Genomic DNA, 14,554 nt, shown 5'->3' on the forward strand with positions numbered 1-14,554 from the left:
ATGACCTTACTGTGATTATAGTCCTAATAGAGGGTATAAAAATGAAAACATTGAATAATAATTCAGTCAGTTGTGCCTCGGTTTTAATAAACCTAATTATTTTATACAGACACAATATTTACAAAATTATTTAATAATGTAAGATGCAATTAAAATGGTAATTGAATTACCAGAGTATTCAATCAAAACAACACTTATCAATTTGCGTATTCCTTTATTTTGATCCCAACAACTGAAATACAGTTTGTTGTTGTTACAAACCAGGTAAGGCATCCAAAAGATCTGCAAAAAATGGAATGAAAAATTAATTTTAACGGGAAAACAGAAACTGATTATGCTATACTATTAAACGAGCAATTTCTGTTTATATGTTTATATATCTGTATGTGACCGGATCTCGAAAACGGCTCTAACGATTCTCACGAAGTTTGGAACAAAGTAGGTTTATGATATGAAAATTCGATTGCACTAGGTTTCAACCCTGGATAACTCGCTTTTGTCGTCTGTCGATACCGTAATGGAAGTGAGTGAGCGAGTGCATGTGTAGGTTATTCCTCAGCTGATGTCACGAGAATAATAATCCAGGAAGAAAAACTTATTTTTGTTTATTTATCTTAGAAAACATGTTTACTTCAGAAAGTCAAAAATAGTAACAAGATGCTGTTAGTGTAGAATAGTACATAGTATATTAACGTAATTGTAGCAAACATAGTATATCAATATCGGGGGACCGAGCTTTGCTCGGGAGTGTAAAAGCATAGACAATTTGTAAAGAAATATTGAATTTATAGTTTATATTTATTTATTCATTTTCTCAGTCGTACAATTGTTTTCACAGTTATATGAGAAGGCACAACAGGCTTATGCCCAAAACTGTCCCTTTTAAAATGTATACTACAGCCAAATCAAAATCTAGGTTAAGCTACTATCACTCATCAAAATAAGAATTTATTCACAGTTCAAAAAACAAATACATCATCAATTACAAATAGATATACTATGAATTCGATTTAGAATGATACACTATCAGTCTGTATCACTAACAGCATCCAGTTACTATTTTGGACTTTCTGAAGTAAACATGTTTTCTAAAAAAAATAGAAATGAACGAAAATAAGTTTCTCTTGCTGAATTTTTCTTCTCGTGAGATCAGCTGGATGATCCCACACACATGCACTCGTTCACTCTCTTCCATTACGGTATCGACAGACGACAAAATTTCCAGCTGTTTTTCCAAGGACGTATTTATCCTTTTAATGTCCTTCAGCGAGTTATTCAAGGGACGAGACCTAGTGATATCGAATCTGCATATCATAAACCTACTTTGTTCCAGATTTCGTGAGAATCGTTAGAGCCGTTTTCGAGATCCGGTCACATACAGATATATATAAACATAATTATAAACAGAAATTGCTCGTTTAATAGTACAGAATTCTAAATCGGATTAATAGTACATCTATTTGTTATTGATAATGTGTTTGTTTTTTGAAGTGTGAATAAATTGTTATTTTGATGAGTGATAGTAGTTTATCCTAGATTTTGATTTGGACTGTAGTATAAATTTGAAAAGGGACAGTCTTGGGCATAAGCCTGTTGTGCCTCCTAATACTGTAAATCTAACTGTAAAAATAAGTGTAAAACTGAAATAATGAATAAATAAATATAAACTATAAATTCAATCTTTCGTTACAAATTTTCTATGCTGTTACACTTCAGAGCGAAGCTCGGTCTCCCGATATTTATATTTATCTTTGGAACTGGAAAATTTATGTTGCAAAATACTGCCCACATCAACACGCTTTTTCAAAGCTATCATAAAAATTATTCCAGAAAAACAACTAAATTCATGAGATGCGTGCCTGAATAGGCAGAATTTATTGGAAAGCACCTGTGTAGTCTTTACAGTAATTCAACTCTTATATTTAAATCTTATTAGATCAAACTTTTTATTTAAACCAATAAACATATTAATATTAATGTCAATGAGTAAATAGCTACTTACTTGAAATTAGTCATGGGTGTCAGTCACTCTCAGAGCCTGATTCTGAAAGCTGTAGATCTTCGTTTAGAAAATTGTCAGGCATTTGAAGAGATTGAAGAGAAGGTGAAGAGACGCCATTCACGTGACCTGCAAAATTAATAAATTGTATTTACAAAATAAATAAAACCATTGTCGACAAGTCATATAAGATATCAATTTATTCAAGACAGTATATCATACATGTAATACAATAAACAGTTGAACATCGTCATAGAGATTAATTTGAAATAAGCTACAGAAAGAAACCATACAACAATGAAATATCAAAATTGGAGAAAATTTTACCGATATAAGCTTAATCGGTCACTGGTAAAATGTGTTTTTTATGAGAGATGAATGGACCGATAATTTCATGTGGGCTCCCAACTTCCAGCATCTTGGAACTTATAACGGTTGTTAACAAATTTGAACGGAAGTAGCCACGCTTCCAACGGAAAAACCCAGAGCACGGTGCTTATCTCAGAGCAGAGGCCAATGAAGTATCTGGACTGGCCTCAGTTAGGAAACCTATTGAGCGTATTAGGAAGAATGAAACTGTTATTGAAGATATAGAATCCATAGTTAATATATTTAATGAATATTTAGTCAATGTTCCGAAAGAAGTAATAAATTCTATTAGTGTGCCCAATAATGAGTCAAAACAGTCCTGTACTAGACATTTCAAAAGTGGTACTTCCCGTTCTACAGCTTTTTTGAACCCATTTATTACCATGAAGTCTATTCCTTGATAAATTCTTTAGAAAATGACAAGTCTCCTGGAATGGATGGAATATCGTCACGCCTAATAAAATAAATTGCAATGCCTATTGTTCCGGTTCTGGTAGATGTATTCAATACTAGAATTTTCAATGGTGAGTTTCCCTCTCTGTTGAAATTTGCCAATGTGGTTCCTATTTTCAAAGGAGGAGATGAGAGTGAGGTGGGGAATTATAGACCGGTCTCTCTCATTTCAATATTTTCTGGTTGAGTACTGAAATGGCACTAGACCACTTCATGTCTCAAATCTATTCAGGACTGAATAACTCTGAAGGATTGAGGGTGTCAGGGCTTTTTCTGGATAAGAAAGGCTTTCGACACTGTTGATCATTCAATTTTATTGGATAAGTTGAACAAGGCTGGCATCAGGGTAAATCTTCTTCAGTGGTTTGGGTCATATCTGAGTGACAGGAGGCAGTGCGTTTCGCTGAAGGGTGTGCGAAGCGAAACGTTGCATCTGCTACGCTGTGGTGCCCCACAGGGTTCTGTCTTGGGTCCAGTTTTATTTTTAATATATATATTAATAATCTATTCGCTCATAAATTTCACGGCTCAATCACTTCATTCGCTGATGACACAGCCTTGGAATATGTTGCGAATGACTCAAGTTTGTGGTTTGGAGTAAATAGGCTGGCATTGAACTCTGATAAAACAACGTTTATCTGTTTCACATTGTCTCCTTCATTTGATCTTCCTGACCTTCTTAGATATCATAGTTTAAATTGTTTATTCCAAGAGAGTGAGGACTGTAACTGTAGTATAGTCTCCAAAACCATCTCTATAAAGTATTTGGGCTTGACTGTAGATGAGCTTCTAACTTGGAATTTGCATATCAGGAAACTAAAAAGATCTTGCTTCCTTCTCCTAAGAAAGTTTTATTATATCAGAAATGTTTTCCCAAATAGAATTATTCGGAACATGTATTTTGCATTTGTACAGTCCAGGTTGAGTTATGGTATTTCTTGTTGGGCATCCATATATTTATCACATTTTATGCCAATTATCATATTGCAGAAAGCTTTTATTCGGGTTATCTGTGGTGAAAGTAGACATGCTCACTCTTACCCCCTTTTCAGAGAATCATCTATATTGCCTCTGCGTCATTTATATGTATTCAAAGTTCTTTCCATGTTCTTTAGGCTAAGTGGCAATCGAGGTGCGGATGTTGCTTATAATACAAGAGGTAATACTAGAGGGTTAATAATTCCACCCAGATCATATTGCAGTCAAATAATTTTAAATCTTACAAATCTAAATTACACCTATGGTTGATGGATCATTCTCCGGTTGATATAAATGAGCTTTTTATCATTCTTAGTTGAATCACCTTGACAGTCACTTGTTTCAATTCTTTCAGTGTTTTATTAATGATTATTATTATTTCTCAATGGTGTGTGTGTCTGTGTGTGTAACAATAAAAACTACATTTCAAACTGAATTAAATAATTTTTCCTAAGTTGAGCGGTTTATTACTTATAACCCTTCCAAACTCGTCAATCGGCTCTGCCACACCCAGTAGAAAACTGTGGTAATAGAGAATTGGGAATTATAATTATGCCTATCATTCCCACCAACTTTATAAAGTGAATCCAACAAAAGTAATCAATAATCTCTAAATATCAAAATTTGACTAGCTATTTGTCAATGTATAAAAGAAAAGTCTAAATTCAGCGAATTACGCCAGGTCCTCACAAACACAGGCTTAAGCCTACATGTGAGTCTCTCACAACGTAAGGGTATTTTACCCGTTTATACATACATGTATTAATAATAATAATAATAATAACAATAATAATGGTTTTTGTTCATAGCACAGACATGTTACCAGGGCATGTCCATAAGGGAACACGTCAAGATAATAATAAAAACAAGTCCTTAGATGGACAGTCAAAATGTTACAGAAAGTAAAAAAGAAACACAAAAAATACAACCAAGCAGCAGGCAAATGCGCTATTGCAAGAAGTAGCTACTTACAGTTATTGTAACTGTACTGTATTATTTGTAAATTGTGAGAATAAATTGATTTGATTTGTAAATTTAAATGATACAAATGTTTAAAAGTTTTATATTATTAGAAAGGTTAATAATTACCATTCATATTATGGGACTTGAACTTTGCGCTCTCATTGTTGCTATGATTAGATTCGCTGTCACTATCTGAGATGGAACTGTCATCGCTTGACGAGTCACTCGATGAGTCGGTCAGAATATCTACTGCGCACCTATTCTCCTAAAAAAAAACATTATTGTATGATGTAACTTACATTAGGTCCGTGAAGAATTGAAGCAGAAGCTTGAATTAAAGCGTGCACGTAAAACGTAACAAGAAAACACATCATAGTAATGAAATGTACTGTACATTAAAATGCAATTCAATTTAATTCATTTATTATAACTTTCTGAGAAGTTGTGAAAATGATAATTTTATTTAGCGTTTATTATAACGCTGTGATGAATTAGAAAATACGAAAAAAGAACACCGAAGTGAATCTATCGGAAATTAGTCTACAGTAGAAACAGAGCAATTTTGAAAATTATTACATTCAAAAACAAAAACGTATATAGATGGCAAACTCAATATGATGGTCTATAAATATATCCTATATTTGAAAAGCTGATGAAAAAGAATGCCTACAATATACAATCAGCACAGAAAGATTATTCATAAAATCATAGAAAAAATACAATTTGTCATGTGTTTTTATTTTTCTAATAAAATAACATAGTTCATCAGTGATGTCCCGATACAAATTCATATAGAGGGGATCCCAACAAATATTCAATTCTAATAGATTTATGATAATATTATCATTTAAGATTTACAACAACCATAGTTTTGAGAATTATAAGATGATTAAAATGATTAAAAGACGAATGTAGATGGCAAACAGAATATTAATTACGAATGACTAATTTTGTCTAATAAATTTGTTCAATTTTGACAAATGACTTTTTTCTAATAAAACATATTTATTCACACGCCATCTTAAAGAATTTCCTAGTGTATTGTAAATAAACCTTTGGTAGTGATGTTTCCACAACCAGCCAAAAATTGGACCGACAATATTATTTTAGGTTGATTACAAAACACCACATAAGATAATTTATGAGGTGTCTTGTAACAAATCTGTCAACAGCCAAAAATAGTTTTAATTGAAGTGTAATTGCAAATTAATGCATGAGAACAAGAAATCCATCCAATTTTTATATCAAAATCGTTTATCAACTATCATTGCACGTTGTAAGTGATATGACATACCTCTTCATTGCCAGGACGAAATGGTGAGGCCGAATTAATTGGACTGTGGGACACATCCATTGCAATACATTCAGTATTAGGGGGAGCACTCGTGTGACTCTCACTTATGTCGTCCAGACTAATTAAAGGAAGACTTCCACCAGGAATGGCCGAAGGTGATAGTCTGAAATCAATTTAAAATGGTTACAATAATCTATTAGATGCGGTCGATATGACCATGAATTGAAAATATGCACATATTTCATGTACAGTGTCTTTGTATAAAGACTTGGAAAGAATCCAATGCTTGATATCTTCTATCGGAAAAGCCGAAAGCAGTCATCAAAACATCGGAAAATAAAACATGATTCAGCACCAATCAAGCAGCGTTACAAAAAAAAATGCTTCAATCTCTATTTTATCACAACAGATTTCAAAACACTTCAGTAAAGTCCGTATAATTTTCTATGCGAACTTATTATAGAGCTTTTTTAATAGAGCTGACAAATCATCACTACAGTTATCACATTTGACAGAGTAATAAATTAAACACAATTATTCTTGGAGTAAGTTATTCAATAATTTTAAAAACTTACAGCACTTTGTGCCTCTGATCAAGGTCAATGTGGTACGTTTGCAAGGTCAATGCTAATCAATCTTTATATAATGAGAAGGGACAGTTTTGGGCATAAGCCTGTTGTGCCTTCTCACATAAGTGTAATAATTGTACATGACTGAATAAATAAATATTTTTGATCATGTTAACGAAGCATAAACTTTGTCCTTTTCTCATCCCATTTAATCAAATATCTTTCACTCTCGACGAAGATCATCTTTTGAATGAATGAATCGTTATAAGATTAAAACAAAAATACTTCCCCTTCTTTAGAAGCACGCTTGTAGCCCCGGTTCTTTATATAATTACAAAATAGTATCTCACAGAAAATTATTAGTACCCTTCTTATATTTCTATCTAAAACACGACTAGTTTCGGGTATTTATCCCATTCTCAAGGGTCGAAAAATGGTGTCTTTGAACGCCAGCTGAAATGACTCCTGGGATCGTGAGCCATAGATCTCTGCCTCACAGTGCTGGTGCAACCAAAATGGCTCCTCCAGCAAATCAAATCACTCAGCCTTACAAACCTGATTTGGCCAGTAGTAACTCAAACCTTTTCCCCAAACTCAAGATATTACATTGGGGGCGAAGCTCCCAATTAAACAAGGAGTTCCAAAACAATATAAATATAAGACCACTCAAACTCATTTTAAGAAGAGAGTTTTGGTAGGCTATTCCACTGGCATGACAAATGCCAAATGTCTCAACCTTCACGGTATTCATGTTGAAGAATAATCATAAGTGTAAGTAGCTTTTAGTGAAAAAAAAATCTTTTATAAATATTTGTTTTCTATTTATGGTCAATCGGATGAATAAAATGACTCTCGTAAAAAGAGAGGCTTGCTGATTGTGATTTGGTGTAGAAATTGGAATGGACGTAACTTATGTATAATATTTGAACAATTTGAAACTAAATTAGGAAATTGAAGAAGTTTTGGGCAATAGCATATTTTTTCTTTTCCGATCCTCGTATTGTTTTTGCTAACCCAATAAATAAATAGAAATACTAACCCCGCCGTGGAGGCCGACTGCGGTGACTTGTGCGAGTGCGAGTAGGATGGCGAGGCGTGCAGTGGTGAGTGGCGGGGAATCGGCGCCGAGAGATTCTTGGGCAGTTTGCCAGTGCTGCCTCCGCCCCCACCACCCGCGCCGCCACCATGCCTCTGCCGCCTGTGGCCGGGGGCGGAGGGGGGTGCTGCGGCGGGGGGCGGCTCCAGGTGTGACTTTTTGCTGCCTCCGGCCGAGGAGGCTGCAGCAGCCACATGGTTGCCACTTGACCAATTCGACGAGTTCGAACTCTGTGGCAGCTGCTTGGCCGATTGTTGTCTGCAAATAAGCAAAGCGAATATTTTCTAAACAAGATTTACTTTAGAATGTAGTCATTTATAGGTATAAATGCATCTATTATTCTTGTAGCGTAAATCAAATATTTAGCTGTTTCCATAATTTTCATCAACTCTGTACAATTAACAGTTGCGGGTTTCAAAAACTGCAATACAACAGTTCTTGAGCGAGTTCTCCAATCCAGAGGCTCACTAGTCTATCCATGGAAAAAATTAGATAAATTTTTCAGAGTATTAATTTTTTGAAATTGATAGTTATTGATTGAAGCTTCATGTGGGTTCCGATCCACCATAAGGGATTTTGCAAATCATAACTGTCTGATAGTAGAACTGGACTCAAGTAGGCACATTTCTAACGGGAGAACCGATTGCATGACGCATATCTCGATCTGTGCGTCACTGAAATGATAAACACTATCCATGACTTGCAACTGAAGAAAAACACTTTTGACATGTTCCTTTACGAATCTGTCCATAGTTTATAGCTGTTTCTCGTGTGTTATGTAATGCCAGCGCCACACTCTCGCCAAGTCGCTTGCCAAGCGAGTTGCTGCATACATAGATACGGACGGAGCAGCCATCCACGCTCATTCTTGCGTTCGTCGTCATTTCTACGCGGCGCTTGGCCAGAATGTGAAAAACAGTTTTGTCTGAGTGTTGCATCTTCCAAATGTTTTAATAAAACCAAGTTGAAGATCTAGCTCTAGATCTACACAATAGTAAAGGCTAGTAATTGAGTTCTATCTACTAACTTTTACTAATGTGTGGATCTAGAACTCCATCTTTTCAACTTTGACATGGCGCTACACGGAAATTTTCTTATAGGCTAACAGGTATGGACTGAAACCTGAAATTGAAACTTGATTCTACAAACAAGAATAATCTACTTCTTGAGAGTGGAGAAGTAGAAATTGCATAAATATAGTCTAACTTAGAGATATAATCTACTCATTCCACTATTGCACCATTGATGCTTCTCTTTCAAATCAAATCAAATTCTATGCCAGCTCTCAGGACAATTGTAAAGCTTGAGATAAAAGGGCATGATCCTCAATCTCTTTTGAATTTTTCCTAGTAGATTTTGCTACAAAACATAATTTTTCTCGAATGAATCAAAAATCTATTTTTTATAAACTCACCTAGTTTTCTTCAACTGAATACATGTGGATAGCTTTTCCAATGTAATTTCTCCAGTCAACTTATCAATAATTAGAACACATTCTTTCTGGCAGGGGCGCTCTGAGCCTTTGAAAACAGTTTGAGCAGTGCCTGCTCCATCTAGATGAGGAACAGTAACAGTTATCTGGTGATTAGAGGCCACATCGACGGTGGCTTGCTTCGTGACGTCCACACTAGCCGGCTTAAAGTCATCTAGAAAAAGTAGAAAATATTTCATTTCATGAGACAACAATTGGACTTTGAAAATACATATGGAAGAAAAATAATAAACTGCACTGTTAACTCTGAATACTTAAATACCAAACACTTTTTAATATCGTACCTAATGTTTCACCTCTGTAGAGACGCCTTCCTTAGCTATTGCTATATAACTATGGGATGAACAATGAGAGAGCTCTGACTAATATTATCAACAGATAACTTAAACTGATAAGAGTCATGAGGGTAAGAGTCAAGATTCAAGAGATCGTAAAGTTACTGTTAGTTTTTTATCTGGTAGGAATTGCATCTCTGGAGTAGTATATTTTTAAAACTTCTGTCCAAGTTGACATTTTTTTGCAACCTCCACATGTCATGCGGAGAGAAATTTTAAAACTACCATTACAAAGTATTTCATAAGGAAAGTTGTCTTAGTCTACCTCCTTAAAGCACATAGGGACATTAATAGCGTCCACTATCTACTAGGAAAGCGGAATTGTAAAAGTCATGTACGGTTGCGTTCCAGAAATTTTCAATTCCATGTTCCCGTAGCAGCTAGTAAAAGCTACTAATGTTCCTGTACACCGTGTGCTTTTGGTCTTTTAAAGATCCAATAAATATATGTTTCTGTTCTCAATGTTGTAAATATCACAGTAAGTTAACTGAGCTATGTTGAAAGCATCTGGCTGGAAACTGGGCACTCCTAAAACTGAGGTTTGGACTGGGAAACTGGGTTTCTCCTAAAGTATATATTATGCATCTTAGCTACATAAAATTTGTATTAGATTTACTCATAGCAGAGCTATATCCTACATGTAACTACCCTATGTCAAATTTAGCCAATGAGCAACTACAAATAAAGCTACATACGTAGCTTATTTTTTATAAAGACCAGCTATTGAACTCATCCATAAGAAAAACGTGAAATTAAGCTGTTATATGGTTTAATAATTAATGAAATAATTTTTAATAAAATTTGACCTGAGCAACGTCAGCTAAGTTAACTGTTCTGTCATACATAAATAGCCTACCAATGTTTGAGATAACTTCTTAAAAGTTTTTTGTAATAGGAACAATGTGATCAAAGTATTTAATGCAGTAAAAGCCTATTATGAACTGAATAATCAGTTTTTCACGGACATTAACCCTGAAACTCCTTCATTTTTTCAAAAAATATAAAACCTGTTTTTTGAAAACTTTTAATAGAAATCTTCATTTTCAAAGGCAGAGACAAAAATATAAAATTAATAATGTAAAAATAAGAATTAAAATAGATTAAACTTGTACAATATGTTACTCCAAAAAGGATAGGTTAGAACGGATTTACTCTAGAAATTAAATAAGGCTACTGCATTGAAGTACAATATTAGAGTTTTTCTTGAAAAAGAGTATGTAATTCACATTTGTACTCACATTTAACGGTATGAAATGTGGTATTTCTACCATTCAGGAAACTAGAACCGAACTTCAATTCTCGTCTCTCAGGTCCAAGACCCAATTTTTCAGACATGCTTTTGCCATTCATCTGGCACGTTGGTATACCTGTTCAATGTTAATTATAAGCATCATCAATGCTTGTAGAACAAATAGAATGGTTATTCACGTAATCGGTTAAAATCACACAAAATCTTCATTGTAACATAACCTGTTATCAATTGAGCACTAAACGTTTTCAACACTACTAGCCAAGTAATTTAACACGAATAGAAGATGTCTTGTTCACAGATTTTGACCTTATTTCACCATGCACGATTGCATACTCAACACATTGACATTTTTGTTTTCGTTTTCATTTCCTTCATCACAGCTTATTAGATTTCATAGATGCAAAGCCTTCTAGAGTTCAGATTCACCTGTCACTATCGTGACGTCACAGGACAAATTTCGATAATCGATTTTTTAAACGCATCGATGCTTGATAGCTTCTCGTAATGTACGGTTGCTCAAAAGCCGGTTAGATTTTAACCGTGATTATTTTTTTTAGAGAAGCCTTTTTTATATGGCTTTGTAAGTTTTGCAAACTTGAAGTCAAGTTTGCAAGAACAGAAACTTGAATTCACTTTACCAATGTAAATCCACTATACCATCATTTTTATCAAGTTGTGTTAATTCAAGTAGATATTGAACATTTTTGATTTTAGAATCAACTTGAAGTCACAAATCCACATCCACAAGAATTTTGCTCAACATTTCGGATATAGACCATACTACAGCCTTGACGAGTTTCTTTGTAGACGAGCACTCCTACAGAGGCTACAGGCCATAAGGGATAAACGACCACTACAATAGGAAAGTTGAATGACGTTTCCCGCAGCCCTGGCTGCTGGTGAAGACCACAGAAGTATCAGAAGTCAAAAGTATCAAGTAAGTAATAAAAAAACCAGGATGCTTAGACTTTTAATTTTTAAAACAAGTAGGTAGCCCTTTACAAAATTGTTGTTATTCATGATTGCTTATGCTTATCCAGTCATCAGCAGTCTCCAAAATAATGTCTTCTAATAAAATCAATGTGTAATATTATATGAGCAGATCATGGCCAGGGAATAGATTCTCATTTGGAATTTACCGGTTTTGCACACAAGTTACACAAATGCCCGAAAATGTGCATTGCTTACATGAACTCTCCAATCTGAGGAGAGCTTGAGTTGCCAAACCAATCAAATAAATTGTTCAATGCAATAAGGAGATTCAATTTTAATTCATTTCATCAAAGTCGTGCTAATAATATTATCATTGAATGAATGCTTATCACAATATTATTGAATTATATTATAGATATCATCAATTTTATATATTATAAGATAAATATAAAAATTGAAAATCAAAGTAGGCTACCACTTGTACTATTTTCTTATTTTTCACACCATGTTTCAACTTTATAGATATTTTCATGTGAATTCAAGTAGCCTCAAACAAGAAAGTGAACTATTTAATATACGTTTTGTTTCAACGGATTGTACTTCAACAACATTATGTGTTGGTCAACTTTCAAAACGTAGAATCGATTGTAAAAACAAGCTACGCCTAGAAGCAGCTCTAATAACAAGTTCTGTTTTTTTGTGTTTGCAAGTGGCAACACTGCTACATTTTCCCGCCGCCGCCATGAAGATTCCAAGTATTTGCATTTTATAATCAAGCTTAATCGCTTATAGGGGATAATAAGTAAAATCGCTTACTTTTACTTATTAAAGCCTATTTTCTTGATTACTAACTGCGATATAATCTCTTTAAATTTTTTCATATTCCCAACGTAGTTTTGGTAATTGAAATAGTAAATGGTAGATAATAAGTAAAAATGAAAAGTAGGAATTAACGTGACCTGACACATAAATTAGAAACTTTTAAAATATGTAATCATATTGAAATATAATTTGTTCCTTTGACAAAAAATTATCAAGTTCATATATCTATTTGTAGAAATATGATGAAATTCTCATCACAATGGATTACATAATATATAAATAATTTGTTCTATATTTTTGACAGCTAAGAAGGCTGGAGAAAATATTAAAAAGATCAACATTGCATTTAAACTGTGGAAGAGTTTTTATGGTAATAGAGCCCTATTACCATGGGTAAGGAAAGTATTGCTTTACGAAAAAAATTAAGGTACCCCAATTTCTAAATTTCTATACGTTTTTAATGTGTTTCAAGGTCCCCTGAGTCCAAAAAACTGGTTTTTGGGTATTGGTCTGTATGTGTGTGTGTGTGTGTGTATGTGCGTCTGTGTACACGATATCTCATCTCCCAGTCAACGGAATGACTTGAAATTTGGAACGTAAGGCCCTTACAATATAAGGATCCGACACGAACAATTTCGATCAAATGCGATTCAAGATGGCAGCAAAAATGTTGTCAAAAACAGGGTTTTTCGCGATTTTCTCGAAAACGGCTCCAACGATTTCGATTAAAGTTATACCTTGAATAGTCATCGATAACCTCTATCAACTGCCACAAGTCCCATATCTGTAAAAATTTCAGGAGCTCCGCCCCATCTATGCAAAGTTTGAATTTAGATTCTCAATTATCAGGCTTCAGATACAATTAAAACAAAAAATTTCAAGTGGAAAAGATTGAGCATAAAAATCTCTACTATTAATGTTCAGTAGCATTTTCACCAAAAATTGAAAATAAGCTCGAAATTAGAGAAAATAAGATTATTCAATTGTAAACTTTTGGCAACTACTGTTGATCTAGTGGAAAAGATTCAGCATGAGAATCTCTACAACTAATGTTCAGTAACATTTTCACCTAAAATTGAAAATAAGCTCGAAATTCGAGAAAATGAGATTATCCAATTGGAAACTGTTGGCAACTGTTGATTCTATTAAAAAATCTGGTGCGGCGCACTCACACAACTTTCCTTGCCATTATGAAAATTGATCACCTGACGCTAGTGTTCCCGCGCATCTCAAGTCTACTATTCAAAGATTTGAGCCAGCTGGTGACAGGGCAATAACGCTGGAGACACACATGAGGTCTGCTATCTCTCATAGTGAATGATTTAATAGAATCCACAATAATTTGCAATTGAATAATCACATTTTCTCGAATTTAAAGCTTATTTTCAATTTTAGGTGAAAATGTTACTGAACATTAATTGTAGAGATTTTCATGCTCAATCTACTCCACTTGATTTTTTTTGTTTCAATTGTATCTGAATTGGGAATCTATCTGCATTGATGGGGCGGAGGGAGCTCCTGAAATTTTTACAGATATGGGACTTGTGGCAGTTGATAGAGCTTATCGATGACTATTTTAGGTATGAATTTGATCAAAATCGTTGGAGCCGTTTCCGAGATAATCACGAAAAACCCTGTTTTTGACAACATTTTCGCCATTTTAGCCGCCATCTTGAATTGCATTTGATCGAAATTGTTCGTGTCGGATCCTTATAGTGAAAGGATCTTAAGTTCCAAATTTCAAGTCATTCCGTTGATCGGGAGATGAGATATCGTGTACACGGACGCACATACACTCATACACACACACACACACACACACCTACAGACCAATACCCAAAAACCAGTTTTTTGGACTCAGGGGACCTTGAAACGTATAGAAATTTAGAAATTGGGGTACCTTAATTTTTTTCGTAAAGCAATACTTTCCTTACCTATGGTAATAGGGCCCTATTACCATAGGTAAGGAAAGTAAAATGATTCACTATGAAGAGATAGC

General features: G+C 34.3%; 1 protein-coding gene across 1 annotated transcript; it reads right to left on the reverse strand.

Moving 5' to 3' along the window:
* Positions 1-55: 55 nt before the first annotated feature.
* On the reverse strand, positions 56-11,202 carry LOC111051779 (ELL-associated factor 2). Its single transcript, XM_039430539.1, has 7 exons — positions 10,787-11,202; positions 9,136-9,367; positions 7,665-7,979; positions 6,057-6,219; positions 4,889-5,027; positions 2,003-2,128; positions 56-282 (listed from the first exon to the last, which is right to left on the reverse strand). The coding sequence occupies exons 1-6, from the start codon at positions 10,896-10,898 to the stop codon at positions 2,022-2,024; spliced, it is 1,068 nt and encodes a 355-aa protein (XP_039286473.1). The 5' UTR covers positions 10,899-11,202; the 3' UTR covers positions 56-282; positions 2,003-2,021.
* Positions 11,203-14,554: the final 3,352 nt, after the last annotated feature.

This window comes from Nilaparvata lugens, chromosome 1 (assembly GCF_014356525.2).
Source record: "Nilaparvata lugens isolate BPH chromosome 1, ASM1435652v1, whole genome shotgun sequence".
NCBI classification, from domain to species: Eukaryota; Metazoa; Arthropoda; class Insecta; order Hemiptera; family Delphacidae; genus Nilaparvata; species Nilaparvata lugens.

Bases quoted from the DNA above. Each gene is read 5' to 3' on its own strand.
- LOC111051779 (XM_039430539.1), bottom strand. From the start codon at position 10,898: ATGAATGGCAAAAGCATGTCTGAAAAATTGGGTCTTGGACCTGAGAGA. The intron at 6,220-7,664 runs GTTAGTATTTCT...AATTGATTTCAG, and splicing joins CAGTCGGCCTCCACGGCGGG to ACTATCACCTTCGGCCATTC. The intron at 2,129-4,888 runs GTAATTATTAAC...TTAATTTTGCAG, and splicing joins CAAGTCCCATAATATGAATG to GTCACGTGAATGGCGTCTCT.